Source organism: Chamaea fasciata, unplaced genomic scaffold, assembly GCF_029207755.1.
Source record: "Chamaea fasciata isolate MVZ Bird 193981 ecotype frontalis unplaced genomic scaffold, bChaFas1.0.hap1 SCAF_9, whole genome shotgun sequence".
Taxonomy (NCBI): domain Eukaryota; kingdom Metazoa; phylum Chordata; class Aves; order Passeriformes; family Sylviidae; genus Chamaea; species Chamaea fasciata.
In genome coordinates, this window is record NW_027094094.1 from 20,496,450 (window position 1) to 20,512,735 (window position 16,286).

Genomic DNA, 16,286 nt, shown 5'->3' on the forward strand with positions numbered 1-16,286 from the left:
ACTCTTTGACTATGTTCAGTTTTCACTTTCCTCATCCTTTTGATTGCACCCATACCTACTACCTATCTATATAGCTTCTAGAGGCCTAAAAAAACCCCTTTGAAAATCCATGTTTTCCTGACATGATGAAATAGACTGACAGTCCAGTCTGGTTTGTGGGTACTAAAATCAGCTATAGCAAGTACTTTTTGCTATTTCCAGTGCATTTTAGCTTAACTTAGGTAATGGTATCCTCAGTCACTACTAGCTCATTGAGGGCTCTTGTTGGTTCTGTGTTTTGGGAGAAAGCACCTAAATTTGACGTGAACCTTAAGGGAAGCAACTGGGCTGTGTCACTGCTCGTGAAGGAAGTGAGGGGTTCACCTGCTGTTAAGAGAAAGCTGACTGTAACTGTTCTGGGCATACAATGGTATGAGAGTCTCTCTCACTCTTCCTCTTAGGGCAGGCCATGGAGATTGGTAGCGCAGCCTTGAACATCTTGGTGGAGTGTTGGGATGGACATCTGACTCCCCCAGAGGTGGCATCATTGGCAGACAGAGCTTCACGGGCCAGAGACTCCAACATGGTGCGGGCTGCTGCTGAACTGGCACTCAGCTGCCTGCCTCATGCCCATGCCCTGAACCCAAACGAGATCCAGAGGGCTCTGGTGCAGTGTAAGGAACAGGTGAGCATCACATGGCAGCTGCTCGTGGGGGCTGATTTAGAGCATCAAGGATGTGCTGCTGTTACCTGTGGGGTTAGCTCCTTTGCTACTGCCCAGCCTTAATCCCAGTTCTCTGGATTCCTTATGTTTCATGAATAACACTGGTTATTCTGCTGAATACCATCTGGCTGGTCCCCATAGTGTTAGTCATTTTAGAGTGCCTTGTACTTCTCCTCTCTGGTAGTTTTTTCCTTCTTGTGTTTCTTGTTTTACATTCTTAACTTCTTTTGTGTCACTGCTCCCAGGACAACCTGATGCTGGAAAAGGCCTGCATGGCAGTAGAAGAAGCAGCCAAAGGAGGTGGTGTGTACCCAGAAGTCCTCTTTGAAGTAGCTCATCAGTGGTACTGGCTTTATGAACAGACTGTTGGTGGCACCCCGGCCCAGAGAGAAGGTGCCACTGGCTGCAGCGCCGGTGGCGCGCGGGCCGCGTCTGAAGCAGCGCGTGGCTTGGCAGACAGCCGGGTGACCTCGGAGCCAACCACGGTGACAGTGGCAGCTGCAGTAACTGCGGCAGCAACCGTCATGCCAGTGATCTCTGTGGGGTCAACCATGTACCAGCAGCACACGGTGGCAGGGCCAGCAATGGCACATACACACACGCAGGGTCTCCACCCTTACACCACCCTTCAGACTCACATCCCCTGTAATCCCCAGTATATCGGACACACTATCCAGCACATGCCGCGCCCTGCTGTCTTCCCAGTCCCTGGCTCGGCGTATCCACAGGTGAGTTTTGGCTGGGCCTTATTCATTGACTGTGACCATGTGTGGCTGCTTCAGGGGGGAGTATGTTGGAGTGGGGAGAGCATGGGGCTCTGACCTGTCATGACTTGAGATCAAGCCTCTGCTCTCACTGGCCAGTTGGTAACATTTCCTTTGGCCCTCTAGCTCGGCATTAGCACAATAAGGAGCCTTCTGTGGCTGTATTTAAAGTTTCAAGAGAATATAAAATATAATACGTCAGTAGTTTTTAATCTCTATTGCTCTGTAGTTTCTCAAACAGCACCGGACAGAAAGCTTGTCTTCTTGAGAGCTTGCAGGCTAAACAGAGACTACACTGGGAAAACCAAATAAAGGTTATTTTAACCTTTGCCTATTTTTGATGGTTTTGGAGTGGTTTTCTGCAAACTGGTTTGGTTTTTAAAAGGAGGAGGAGCAAGCAGGTGTAATGCTCATGCAGTGCAAGGTTCCTCCTTTGCTTCCTTCAGAGTGGACTTCTCAGGCTCTGGGGCTCATGTGGGGACATGATGTTTTGAATTACTTCTGAATGGTCAGGTGAAGTAGACATGACTGTTCCATACCTTCTGTTGTAGGGTGTCCATCCAGCATTCATAGGGGCACAGTACCCTTACTCAGTAACAGCACCGTCACTGGCAGCTACAGCTGTGTCCTTCCCTGGCGTGCCCGTCCCCTCCATGACGCAGATTGCCGTGCATCCCTATCACAGTGAGACGGGACTGTCGCTGTCTTCCAATGTAGCACGTAAGTTACAGCTCTGGCCTGGCTAGCAGAGGGTTCTTTGCTGTCTCTTAGCTGTTACCCAGTGAGGTCCTGTTCCTCACTGATTACAGGTGGAACGAGGGTTCTTGCACTGAAAAGTTCTGGCCAAATGCACGCCATTCTGAAGGTGTACATGCTCAGGGGTCCTGGGAGTCCTAAGGGGGCCTGGTACAGCTAGCAGAGGGAAACTTCTGTTCAGCTGAATTTCCAGTATGAAAATCAAGATTATCAAGGCTATGTTTGGAGCCCTTGTGGCCTTTCTGACTTCTCACCTGTAAAAGCTTTATGCCTGCTCTCCTTTAGGCAAGGCGAGCATAGATGATCTTGAGGGGACTCATGTAATTCTGTTGGGTCAGATGAACAGAGTGCAGGAAGCTGGCAGACTTCTGCTACAGAGGCACTACTAAATGTCTTTTCCTGCCTGAAAGGGTTGGAGGCAGCCAGTGCCCAAATGTGGAGCAATCAGAGATGACAGATGTTTTGTCAGTCATGTCAATGGCATTTGGAATGGTTGCTCATGTGTTATGCTAGGGCTAAAGGGATGGTGAAAACCCATCAAGAAGTGTGTAGCATTGGGACAACAGATGTTGCCTGGACTGTGGACATGCTGTCATTGCCATGGAGTTTTGCACCAGTGGATCATGCTTGGCCCCAGTCTCTGCTAAACCCTCACTGGAGAGGCTGGAATATTTCCCTGGTTTTACAGTGTATTGCAACTCACCAGGTGCTGGAAGACTGCTATGTGGAAAAATACTTAAGAGTTGTCTTGGCTTCCTTCATATTCAGACTATCAGGAGAATCATTTCAGTTATTTTTTATCCTGTATTTTGATGCTAAAAAGCCACCACAAAAGCAAATAAAAGAGTCCTGAAGGCCTTAGGATCTGATACCTGCCAGCCTTAGTCACAGTCTGATGCTGTGACTTATCATTGTGAGAAACCACTTCTGTACTCCTCCAAAGAGTTATGAATCTTCCAGAATTGCTAATTCATCCTAGGACACTTAAAATACTGAAAGGAGAAAACGACCCCACCCTTTCCAGGTGCCATTGTTTATGGCTTCCATAAACTTATTTTCAGTTCTTAAAATGCTGTTTCACTGTTCCTGAAGTACAGAATCATGTGGTGAAGCTTGAGCTCTGGCAATAATTTAGCTCATTCTTACGGGTTATTCTCCTTGTCCAGACTTCAAATGCATTTTGCCCCACTTTGTGCATTTTTTGGCACCCAGTGTCTCCTTACAGGGTTGAGGAGGTGAGACAGATCTTTTCTGGGAGACACATTGTTCTCAGGTATTCAACTATTCACTAGCAAACATGGAGGGGGAAAAAAATGAAACTTGGAGCATTGTTTAGGCTGGTGTAGTGGCATCACAGAGAAGCTGTGAAATAAGGGTAGCAATTTGCATACACCTAATGGCATTTGTGCTCTGGAGCTCTCAAGCAAACCGTGCTTTTTACTCTTTGTACCTGTCTTGAGAGGGACAGATAAATTTGAGTCTCGTCAGAGTGCAGGTTAGTGACTCAGTGTTAACTGCTGTTGGTACAAGTTTAGCTGGTACAATGCAATGGATTTGCATTTGAAACTTGTCATTTCCCTTGAGTTTACTCATACTAGTTAAGTGTCTGAAGGTGACAACTTTTCAAGTCTCCTTGCTGTTTTTACTGTTGATACATGCTGCCAGTGTGTGCAGTGACTGTTCTTTCCAAGGACAGATTGGAGGTCAGCCTCCAGTAACAGCCTTCCTGAACGGAGTGACAGCTGTCATACAGCTGAAGTGGAATATCCTCGCATTGTTTGACTTGATCTTTGAGTGACTTAATTCTGTTCCTGCTCAGTAATTTTCCTAGCAGTTTCTCGTCAAGTGTAGGCTAGACATACATATGATAGTTTCCTTGGACAAGAAATCAGAAGCAAATGTTTTATTTAATAATAGCAAAGGCCTTTGAATCAACACACATTTACAAGTAAAACATGGATTTGTGCATGTTCACAAGATAGTGGAGAAGAAATGGACACACATGTAACTGACCCTGTCAGGCGTACCTTGCAAACAGGATAGAGCTATTCCTGGCCCACTGCATTTCAGTTGTAAGCCTGTGGGTTTTGGTTGCTGTATTGTTCTGTTTAGGGGAACGTAACTCTACATTGGCAGGGGCGGCCAGGTGAAGGAGATGATGTCCCAAGTAAACCTTCTTACAGGCTGGTGCTGGGTCCTAATGCTGCTGTTTTGCTCTCTTCAGTAGGCAGTGTCCATGCAGGATCAACGTTCCCAGCGATTCAGGGTGCTTCCTTGACAACTCTGTCCTCACAGCCCAACTCCCTTGTTTCAGGGGGTTTTCCTGCTGAGGATGAGCAGCACAGTCAGCCTGTGAGCCCCCAGGGTCTGCACTACCTCCACTCTGCATACCGAGTTGGTAAGGATGGCCAAGTGGGTTTCTGTAGTCCCTTTGAGAGGGATTCAGGGCAAGGCTGCAGGCTTTCACTGTCAATTTGGCAATTTGCTACTGCACCTGAGGGACGTGGAAAAAGCAAGTTGATGATCAGATGTGGAGTCTGAAAATGAAGGGCAAAGCATTGTAAGATTGAACAATTTTCCAGGACCATCAGAGCAGAAAAGAAAGCTAAGTGGGTTAGAGCTGGGAAGAGTCCTGCCTTTCAGCAGATGAACATAAAGGTGCCTGAATAGGGCTCCAAGGATGTGACTGTGCAAGTTGTGACTGTATAAAATGATATTTGGCTTCTGCTGCTCATGGACAGGGAGGGCACACCTCTAATACCAGTTGAGTCTTCAGATGCACAAAGGGAAGTGCCCTGTGCCTCTCCAGTTAAATTGTTGAAGATAGGTGCAGAGGGAACTTGCATTTAGTGAAGAGTGGGTATGTAATTGGCATTCCTTTCCCAGTCACATTGCCTATGAGAAAATCAGTCTCTGCCTGAACTGCCATTGGTATAAGGATGTCAGTCTTTGGGTTTGGGATTAAGCTTAGATTGCAGTAAGCTATCGTAGTAGTAAGTAGTAAGCTACTTGTACGTACTTGTGGTGCAACCCAGTGGATACTTGGTGTAGGAGAAGGAAGCCTCTAAAGTAAGCAAAGGAAGAGAAACAGCAAGAAAATGGAAGGAAAGCTTGACTTTTTTGTTGAAAGCTAGAATAGAGAGTATTTGGTAGCTAGGAAGGGGTGAAGATGTTGTTTAAAATATCACAGTGGTACATGGCAAGCCATGAAGGATGTTTAATAGCCAGAATAAGAGAGAGGCACAGGCAGGGAAGACGGTCTGGAAGATCAAGATGTGGGACATGTTGGTATTTGAATACTGTTTAAATGGGTGGATTTGTCTGAAGAACTGTAATGGCATAAGTGAAATGTTTGCAGATTGGCAATATTGCAGCTCAGTGGTGGCCTGTTGTTTTTGCAGCAGAGCAGGTTGGTTTGGGTAGCTTTTCTGTTGCAAAACTTAGATCAAAAGCTTTGCTTTCAGGACACCTTTGTAGTGCAGCCTTTGGGGCTCTCTGCTTGATGTTGCTATAGGTGCTTCAGTGTCTCTTTGCAGCTGTGGTGAGGGGTGATGGCTGTGCAGGTTTCCCAGCCTGGAGCAGCAGATCCAGATGTTCTTGTAAATAGTTCCTGTGCTGGCAGGCTCCAAGAGTGGCCTTTGGTTTCTGTCTGGACTCTTTGCAGCTGTGGAATTTTCTGTTGTTGAAGGGCAGGCCAGTCAGGTTGTGTTGCAGTGAGTGGAATGCTAGACTAAGCCTCACTGGGCAGAAGTGCTGCTTGACTGTGGCTGCCCCTCTCTCACAGGGATGCTGGCTCTGGAGATGCTTGGCCGAAGAGCTCACAACGACCATCCCAACAACTTCTCCCGCAGCCCGCCCTACACTGAGGATGTAAAATGGCTCCTTGGGTTAGCTGCAAAGTTAGGTAAGGCTCAGAGCAGTACTTAATAGAAATCCACTTGTTGGGATTTGGGTCGTGGTGGGAAAAAGCTCTTGAAGGAGTGAAACTTCAAAGATTGGGCGAGCCTGATATCGATCCCATTCCTGAGCGTGTTTCAGAAGATCCCTACTGCTCTTTCATCCACTCATTTGTACCATTTTTGGGTTCTGTAGGCATGCTGTTGAATTTTGAGGCACTGAATGAAGTACATGAGATTGGACAGGGTTCAGAGCTTGTATCTCTTCCATTCTATAATATTGATTATTTTCCATTTTCACTATATTGTAGGTATTCCTCTTTCTTATGTATATTTATACCTCCTGTGAAGGCATATTATAGCTGTAGGTGCTCAAGCCACCTATTTGTGGGGGGGTTGTTTGTTTTTACTTCCATTTTGCTCCTGGATCTTTCTGTCAGCTCACTTTCCAAATTCTTTCATAAGCAGTAAGAATAAAAAAGCCCTTTTCAAACAACCTGTTTAGTGGCACAGCTTCTGCTGCTCCTGCTGGCAGAGCTTCACTGTAGGAAACAGTGGGGAAGCTTGACTTATGTCTACAGCCTCCTTAAAGCCTGAGTGCTAAGGCATCCAGGTGCTTTCTTGATGGGCAGTCAGGAAACAATGGAGAAGATACAGTGTTAGCCAGGTCTTTGTAGTTAACTTGCCGCGTTAATTTTCTTTCACATCTCCTCTAAAGAAGGGTGAATTTGGGAACACCAGTAACTGAGGTGGTACCTGGTCTCTCCTTAGACCTGGTGGATATAGCAGAATCTTTTCTGTCCCCATGAGTTTGCTAGACTGTCTCCCCCAAGCCTGCAGGAGGATGCATTACAGTGAGAAGAAGGTGCTTCAGATCCAGGTTCTTGCTGTGAAGTGTGATTTCTTGTGTGTCTGTTATCTTAGCACTGTTGTTCTGACTTCCTCCTGTGCAGGTGTAAACTACGTGCATCAGTTTTGTGTTGGTGCAGCCAAGGGGGTGCTGAGCCCTTTTGTGCTTCAGGAGATCATCATGGAAGCTCTACAGAGGCTCAACCCTGCCCATGTGCACAACCACCTGCGCACCCCAGCCTTCCACCAGCTGGTGCAGAGGTGCCAGCAGGCCTATATGCAGGTAAAGTGTGGCTTGTCTTCCTGCCTGTCAGCACTGCCTTGCAGGTGCTGTGTGTGCATGTGCAGAGGGGAAGGGGCCTTGAGCACTGGGAGCTGAAGTGGTGCATTTCCTGATGCATCCTTCTCCCTCAGCAGGGACAGGAATAGGTAGCATTTGCCTGTATGGGGGCTGCATGCAAAGGAGCTCATTGTACTGCTTCTGCCAAGGCCTTCTGCCTCCTCTGCTCTTCCATGAAGGCTGGGGTGGGTGTGTCTTCCTCACTCCAAATGCTGAACTTTCTTTGCTATGTTTTCAAGCCCCCTGTCCACCCCTGTCCCTAGCCCATCCTTTTTACTTTCCTTGTTAGTAGCAGCCTGTTTTCCCCTCCTCACGAAGCCTGGCATGGCTGGCTGGTGTGCTAGTGCTGACACCAACAGTAGAAATGGCTTGCTCAGCCACCAGTACAGATATCCCAGGCTTTGTTGAAACCAATTTTTCAGTGAGCCAGGTGGAATACCAAAGCTGCCTGTTCTTAGGAACAGTGCAATCAGGGCACATCACACAGACCTGCTTCTCTTGATGAATGACCAAAGGATGATTCTGTAGCTATATTGTCCAGATTGGATTAGCTGTTCTGTCACCCTAGATGTTTTTTTTGAGACTCGACAGCTTCTTCATTAGACCTCGAAAGCTAAACCTGCTGGTTTGGGGCCTCCTTTGAGAAGCTGATAAAAGTGACAGTGTTAAGCCTGGAGATACCTTGGTAGCACTTTAGTGTAAACTTTACTCAGCCCATGTTCCTTAGCAAAGGCGATGTGCAGTGGCAAGGCTGCAGAATGAAAGGTTATGAGGGTTTGATGCTGGTGGGCTAGAATGTTACCTGGCCCTGTAGTTGCTACGGCCAAATCAGTGCTCATGACATGGAGGGCACTTGCTGATGCTGTGTGCTGCATTTTGGTGCTCTGAGGGAGCATTGCCCTTGGCTGTGCTGGGGTGTAGGATACAGCACTGCTGCTTTTGAGGTACTCATTTCTGTCAGAGCTGTTAGCCCTGGGACCACTGGTGGGTAACAGAACCATGTGCCCTGTTGGCCTGGGAGCTCAATCTTCTGAGTTTCACCAGCAGGAGGATGGTGAGCAAATGCCTTAAGGCTCTTTCGCTGTTCCCATGCAGTACATCCATCATCGGCTGATCCATCTCACTCCAGCTGACTACGATGACTTTGTGAATGCCATCCGCAGCGCCAGAAGCGCCTTCTGCCTGACTCCCATGGGCATGATGCAGTTCAATGATATTCTCCAGAACCTAAAGCGCAGCAAGCAGACAAAGGAGCTGTGGCAAAGGGTCTCTCTGGAAATGACCACCTTCTCACCATGACATCGGGTGGAGCTCCACGGACACACAACCCTTTGCCCAACATTGTTGTAGTTCCATTTACACCATCCTTCCTTCTGGTGTCTTTTTTTATTTTAGTTTTAACTTGTCGGAAACCACTGATCTGATGTATTTATACCATGACATTCCTCTCCAGCACTGTTGCGTGTTGGCGTTCTGCTTTGCTCGCTCTTCCTCCTCCTTCTCAGTGGGCTGCAGGCTTCAGAAGCATCAGGAAATGAGAAGGAAGTTGAGCTGGCTGCCCTGTGGTGTAGTCACCGCTTTTTTCCCTGAGCCCCAGGAGGCTGTCCTGCGAGCAGTTTGCAGTGTGATAACGCACGTGTTAGAGGGGTTGGGGATTCTGTCCTAAATATTTATTTTTGGCATTTATAAATATGTAAACTTTTTTTTTTTTTTTTTTTTTTTTTTTTTTTTTTTTTTTTTTTTTTTTTAATGGGCTTCTCTTACTCCACACACCATCTCCTGTTGGGGAGTGGCTGGAACTGCTGTGCACAGCGAGTGCTCCCTCCATCCCTTTCAGCAACTCCTGGTGAGAGAAGCTGAGACTGGAGTAGCAGGGCCAGGGCCACATCTGGAGCTTTCTGCAGTAGCTGAGGACAGAGGCTGGAGCTTGGGCAGTGGGTCCTTGACTGCACTGAGCTGCCTGGAGACTCTCAGAAGTGCTTGGGCTCTTTCTCAGGAGTGTCCCTCACTGGGCACTGCTGGCTCATAGAATGTTTTGATCCTGGTTGTTACAAGTTGTACAATCCTGTTTCTTTTGGCTGGGGTATTACTCTCCTGTAATCAGTTTCTTATCCCTCGTCTCTTCTCGTTTCCTGATTAAACACTTGTTTTCTTAGACTGACTCTCTCTTCTCTCTGCTATGATGTTGGCAGTCTGAAGGAGCTGGCCAGCTGTGTGTCAGTGGGAGCTCCTGTGAGGCCTGGTAGGTGGCTGCTGTGCTCTGGGGAGCAGCAGTCCCGCACAAGCTGGGGCCCAAAGGTTTCATGCCTGGTAGTGCTCTGAGAATGGTGTGCCTCTGCAGAGGCTGAGGTATGTGTTTTGATGGGTGTTGGGACAGTTGCTGGTAAGCCTGGGATGTTCTGCCTAAAGTTCTGTCAGTCTCTGGTTTCCTTTTCTAGCCTTGATACTGTGTGATAGTGCAGAGCCTTGTATTTCCCAAGTACTGAGCAGAACAGCAGCTGCTCCCATGTATTTAGAGAGGTATTTGGTGGACTGTGAAGGATAGATAGTAGGAACAGCATTGCAGAAAAGTTCAGATAGTTTAAGTGTATAAGCACATAAATTTCAGGGCTTTTGAAAGTGGAAGTTAGATGACTCAGAGATGTTAAGAATCCAGTTTCTCAGTAGTATTTTGCTTCTTACTTGGGTTTAGCCAATGAGTTCTAGTTTCTGCAAGTTAGAAATATGTGCCTGTTTGAAATTTTCAATGATACTCTTCAAGAATAAAGTAACTCAGAGGCACAGGGCAAAAAACATGAACAGGCTCTTTTGGTTTGACTTTTTATACTGCAAAGGCCCCAGAGTATGACTGAGGTTCCTCTTCTTGTGATTGTGCAACAGTAACTATTTGAAGATCTCTTTATATCTCCTGTATTCCTCCATAAGGGGTCTAGTTACGTGCTAACTCGAAATGCAGATGGTAGTAATAATGAGTCAAGTTCTGTGGTTTTTAAACTAAAGGCTGTGTTGATTATGAGCTGCCTGTTATTGGGCAAAACAACCGGATTTGACTGGAGAACACAGCCTGATGATGTGTGGAAGGTTTGGGTTCCGAGAACACTTTCTGTGCTCTGGTTCTTGCATGTTCAGAACTGTGAAAGGAGCTTAGAGAAAAAAGAGTTGTCTAATAAAATCTAATCTTTTCCTTTCTAATGCTGTAGGAGAAGATCTGTGGAAGAGAAGTGAGCATGTTTTAGAAGAAAGGAAGCAGAAGGGAAATGGATAGAAGAGCTAAATGTAAAGTATCAGGAGCAGAAGTATAGCATTAGGGATTTGGATTGAATAGGGAAATAAAATGCCAGAGCTTCATCTGTGATATTAGTTGGAAAAATACACTTGGACCCTGAGCAGCCAAGTTTTCAGACCACGGTGTGTGTTGATTTGTTGTTGTTCTTGAGCCCCGTCCCATGAAATATATCTGAGCAAGGACAGAAGAAAGTGAGAAAGGAGATGATGATGTTTTTTCTTTCCATGTGGCTGTGGTTATTGAGGTATTTTTCCTTTTTAAGAGATGGGATGAGCCCTGATGGCTCCAGAAGCATTAATTTCCTTTTAAAACAGAACAATTATTATCTACTGCAGTCTTGTTAGTTAGGTCACTGTTCCAGACGTGGGAAAAATATATAGGCTTAGAAATTTTGAAAAGACATTTCAGCAGGCTTGTAGAAGAGGTTGTAGACAACTTTGACTTTCAGTTAACCTATGTGTTTTTTCACTTGGAGTAAATGTTCTCCAGGACTTTCCCAGCAACACATGAAGTGTCTCCGTCTCTGGACATGTTCACCTCTTACCATCTTTCTTGCCTGTGAAAATTTTCTTTTGGAGGCACTTTCCAGGAATATGAGTTAACAGAACAGTATTTACCTTTGGACTTCAGTTTCTTTACAGCCCATGAACAAGGTGAGTTGGAGCTGTCCTGTACTGAAATGACGTGCCTGGTAACAGGTATGGCTGGAATTAGCTGAAAAGCCCCCCTCTGTCTAGGTTTGCTTACAGTCCTTACTGTTTATTTGGGATTTGTATTTTGGTTTTTGGAGAGCCCATTCCTATTGTAATAAGTTAGCCTAGACTCCATTTTCTTCATGGGGGAAAAGCCAATTCTTTATTCACATCACTTATTTTATAGTCTTCACAGACCTTGTGTGCGGCACCTATTGGCTGGTAGTTTGCTTACTACTTCATTTTTTGATCAGAAGGTGATCTGTGTGTATGTGCTAAGATTCAGGGTGTTTACACTTTTCCTTTATGGGTTCTTATGGAACAGATCTTCTTGTTTACACAGATGAACCACGTGTGCTGTCGGGAGCTGCCATTACTGAATAGTGTTTTTGCTGCTTGTAAAGACTGTCTGTGCTCTGTAAACAAGTAACTTTTTATCGTGAGGGCATTGTCTGCTCCCAATTACAGTATTCATAAGTATTTACTGCTGTCCGGGCTGCACTGCACAATTCCTTTTTTGCCATGAAGGGGGATGAGAGTTTTAAGGGGAAAATGGTGGACATGCATTAAATCTAGTACACATCTGGTCTATGTACATAGCATGCACTGTAAACAGGGCCTGGGTCCCTGACATTGCCTTCCATGTCATACTTACATTACCTTGTTTAAGTCAGCCAGGAACAACTTCTCTCAGCGCAGAAAAAGCACCTTTTCCAGTGACCTCTGAGGGGTTATGGCCCAGCCTGATTTAGGATCCTGTTACTGTAAGTGACATAACCATGAGCTGGGTTCTGACTGCTGGGATGGTGTCACCACTGGACCCGGGTTTACAAGCATTGTGGAGAGATGCGAGAGCTGACAAAGCGATGGAGAGAGAAAGGTGAGAAACTAAGCCTTGGAAGAAAACCACTTTTTAAAGCTAAAGATGGATTATTTCTTTCTACATGGAATAGTGGAGATGAGTGTCAGGAATACTTCTTGTAGCAAAACCAGCCTGCTAAGTGTTTCAGAGGTGAATATTACTTGGTTTGTTGTGATTTTTAAACCCCAAAAGCCTTTAAGAAGAAAAAAACTGATAAATGGAGGAGGTACTGGTGCTCCATCCATGTTCTGCTGTGTGATGGGGGATGGGATTCCTGGCTTGAGGCAGCCTGAAAACACTTTTATGTGTTGGCTGCTACTGTGGTGGTGTCTTGTGTACAGTTGCACTGGCAGGATTGAACAAGGGTGCTGAGCCGATTTGTTTGATTCATTTGACGTATTCAGACCTGTTTATCATTACTTTTCCAGCCGTGTTGCTACTGATACAGCAAAATGATCAGCAAGGAATCAAAGGATTTTCTTTCCAACTGCATAAAAGGGGTGAAAAACAACAGGATGAGGTTGATCAAGTGACTTTTTAGAATCCTGTGTGCCATTCTGACTTCCAGGAGGTGCAGGCTTCTGTCTGGAATATTTGTCTTTGCAGTCAAATGAAAAATTGCAATTTTCAGCCATCAGCTTTTTTGTGTAGGATTGATTCATGCTGCCACTTACAGAGAAATTCTCCAGTTCCCTTAGAAGCTCTTCACCCTATAGCTGTGATTCATACCCCTGTTCCCTGAATGTTGTACTGACTAGAAAGAGGCAGCAGACAACATTTAAGTATCTTGCTGATTGAATTCCTGAAGTGGTGTGCAAGCACAAGTTCCTGAGTTTCCTATTGTTGCTTTGCCAATTCTTAACTTTCACGCATCTGGCTATTAAAATCACATGACCTTCTGGTCCCTAGGTCAAATTACTCCTTTTTAAATGGGACAGTTGCATCAGACTAATGAAGCAATTTTTTAGTACATTACCAAAAAAACTCCTAAGGTTCTGCTTCGTGCTTATCATTTTCCTTGTCTTAGAAATGAACTGGTTACCATGAATTTCTGCTACGAAGCAGTAAGACAAGAAGGTGAGGTTTGTTCCCACTGTGGAAGTGTGAGGATCTGGAATGGTTTCGTGCCAAATGGGTCAGTATTTAGTACCCAGTGTCTCTCACTATAAAAGATGGGGTTTGGTGGCTTTTTGGTATCACAGAGCTTCTGATATTACACGAGCTTCTCTTAGGAGGCAGTGTTTGATTCCACAGCTTTGAAGAGGTATCTGGAAAGTGGGTAGCTTCTGCATCCATGTGCTGTCAGAGAGAGGTAGCAGATTTGAAAACAGCTCTTCATTCGGTAAGGACATCCTATCTATGGAGCTGACCACAGCAGGTGCTTTCTTTGTCATTAGCATAAGCAGTAAGAACTAGTGCCGTACAGAAATTAAGCAACTAGGGAGGGAAGGAATAGACAATGACACTGCACAGTTGCCCTTCAATGCCTAGAGTGACAGACTGTTACCAGTAAAGTAACACTGATACTTTGTGTGCCCCTCCCAACATTTATTCCTCATACCATGTTTATTTTTACTGGGCATCTCCTCAAAGATGTACCCTACTCTGAGGTAAAGCATGAAGTAATTGTGTGACAACCTGCAATGAATTAAGAGCAGGAAAACGTTTAAGGGAGCAGTATAAGTGTTGGTCCTGGGCTCCTCCACCTCCTGTGGCAGCATGTGAAAATAGCTGCCTTGCTGCTGCCAGGGTTATTTGTGCAGTGTCTGGTGGAGGGAGAGCTCCAGGATTGTTTCACAATGCTCGCACAACTCTGACTATTCAAACAATGTTTTCCTTCCAGTTTTTACTGTAAGGGCTGCTGTGCCAGGCACACCTGCACAGGAGGGACAGAGCCAAGCTCTGTTACGGCAGGCCCAGCAGCTGGACACCACTGCAGTAGCCAGGAATGCCCCCAAAGCCACCACTATTGCCCAGCAAGAAAGAATCTCAAACTCCAGGCTGGCTGCAGGCTTTAGCACACTGCTTCGATGTTGTTTCAAATATAACTTAAACACCACTGCTGCCCTTCCAAATACCAGCTCTAAGGCCTGGAGGAGGATTTTCAGTTTTTCTTATCCTTGTACCAGCTTGAGGTCCATGATATCACTGCAAATCATCACAAAGAAGAAAAATAAGTAGTACATTTATTGAATCTCCACTTACTACTACTTCTAACCTTTATTCAGACACATGTGCTCAGCTTCGAGAGCCAAGAATTTCTTCATTATCATTCAATGTGAATGATACTATACATGAATCAAGTGCAGGAAGTTGGGCTTTTCTCTCTAACAGGAATGAGAGAGGGGTTTCTAGTCTTTCCATCCGTTTTTTTGGCTGCACAAAATTACCCTTTCCAAGGGCACATGAAATAAAATACTATATTGCATAATATATACATTTACATACAACGGTAAATGCACCATTCATTCAGAAATACACAATACCTAAGGCTCAATGGAAAAGCTCAGTTGAAGCAACTTCTCTCTGGCTGGGAGAGAAGTGGTTTGTGACAGTTGTGGAAGTTTCCATAACCTGTTCATGTGGATCCTGCCCCTCTGCAGCACTCTCCAAGGACCACCAGTGCCTGGGAAGGAGGGGATGGCCCATGCCATTCCAGAAGCCCATGGCTCAAAGAAAATATATACAACCATGATGAAGGATTTCCTCTGAGAATAATTACCCAGCAACTGCAGAGGGAGGCAAAGTACCTTAGAGTACTTACTTTACCATAAGCAGAAGCCCCTTTTGGGCATAGGAAACCACTTCTGGTGCAAAGCCTTCCCTTTATATTTGAACAAGTCTTATGTTTAACTGTTTTGGGGGTTTTTTTTTGCTTTTCTCCTTAGATTGTTGGAGTGCAAGAAGATTAAACAGTGCTAGCAACTGGACTATGGGGTAGGGGCACTGGAGCTGCTGGAAAGGGATTTTTTTTTTTTTTTAAGCTAATCAGATATGGGGAACTGAATTGCCTGCTTTCAGCTGTATCACCAGTCTAATTTTACAATACCTGAGCTTTGCCTCCCTACACCCCCCCCCTGCTGTGCTGAACTTAGAGCTCCCAAGTGCTCCACAGGGACATTACTGCTCTTGGTTATCTTCTGAAATGTCTAAAGTCCCTGCAGAGAAATACTTGCACGTTGCCACATGTGGCAGACCTTTTCTCTAAGATAACAAAGCAATCCATTGACCGGAGTCACGAGGCACTGTATGACACCCAAAGCACTGCCGAGAAGGAGAGACAAGGTTACCTGTCTCTCCCTGTCCCCGCAGGTGCAGTCCCCACCAGCCCCACGCAGCGGCACTGTAAGCAACGGGCACGGGCAGGAGCAAGGCGTTTCGGGCCTCGCTGTGCCAAATCGACTACGGATAAAAGCTGGGCTTCACTGCACTGGATTCCCCTTTTATTAGGCTGCTGCTCTTTTCTCAGCAGTGGGCTCAATTGTTTCCGCTCTTCAGCCTTAACTTCTGGGCTCAGAGGAGTAACACGTTAACTCCAGCTCAAGCCTGTAGACTGAGAAAAGTAATTTAAAAATACACAAAGTGTTAACTCTGCTCTCTCCCCTGCTCAAAGTAGGGCAGGCATCCCAAATCCTTCCTGTAAGTAAGAGTCGAATTGTAGTAGCACACCATTAACACTCAAGAATGTGACTTGCACTCTATGCCCCAAGGCAGTGTCAGAGGCAGCAGCCCTTTCCCAGGGTCGGGCAAGGCTCCACATGCACATTCTCTTCTCCTGCTCCTTTGTCCAGTTGTTTTGGCTTGACAAAAGATGGCATCATAGCACACGTTGGAGCACCACACATCCCAATGGCACTGGGGGCAAGGGAGTCCCTCTCAGCTCCAGCTGGAGTTTTGCAGTTCCTCTCGGAGCCAGGTTGGAAGGGGCTGCCCAAGTCTGTTCATCAGCTTGGATAATTCAATGTTGTGCTCCCGGTAGAAGTCTCTTAGAAAGAGCCGTGACTGTGTGGAAAAAACAGACCACGTGAGCAAGAAAGATGTTACCCTCAACACGTGCTCCACAGGTCATCTAGGACAGATGGTAGGAAATCCATGTGGGTTTGCTGGGATGTTTCTACATCTCTTGAGACAGCTACTC

At 45.9% G+C, this 16,286-nt stretch overlaps 2 protein-coding genes across 8 annotated transcripts in view; one reads left to right on the plus strand and one right to left on the minus strand.

Moving 5' to 3' along the window:
* Positions 1-9,463, plus strand: part of ZSWIM8 (zinc finger SWIM-type containing 8) — a 55,316-nt gene extending 45,853 nt beyond the window's left edge. The window contains exons 20-26 of one of the 2 annotated variants that reach the window (XM_066191429.1): positions 441-664; positions 949-1,431; positions 2,019-2,187; positions 4,448-4,621; positions 6,008-6,127; positions 7,073-7,251; positions 8,404-9,463. In XM_066191429.1, the coding sequence (XP_066047526.1) occupies positions 441-664; positions 949-1,431; positions 2,019-2,187; positions 4,448-4,621; positions 6,008-6,127; positions 7,073-7,251; positions 8,404-8,607 (1,553 nt within the window). In that variant the 3' untranslated portion in view covers positions 8,608-9,463. The remainder of the gene's footprint in view (positions 1-440; positions 665-948; positions 1,432-2,018; positions 2,188-4,447; positions 4,622-6,007; positions 6,128-7,072; positions 7,252-8,403) is intronic. The other variant, XM_066191430.1, reaches the window with a different exon arrangement.
* A 3,733-nt stretch (positions 9,464-13,196) lies between these two features.
* The window catches only part of NDST2 (N-deacetylase and N-sulfotransferase 2), a 134,696-nt gene continuing 131,606 nt past the window's right edge, over positions 13,197-16,286 (minus strand). For all 6 annotated transcript variants that reach the window (XM_066191434.1, XM_066191437.1, XM_066191433.1 and 3 more), the window contains one exon: positions 13,197-16,150. In XM_066191434.1, coding sequence (XP_066047531.1) covers positions 16,025-16,150 — 126 coding nt within the window. In that variant the 3' untranslated portion in view covers positions 13,197-16,024. The remainder of the gene's footprint in view (positions 16,151-16,286) is intronic.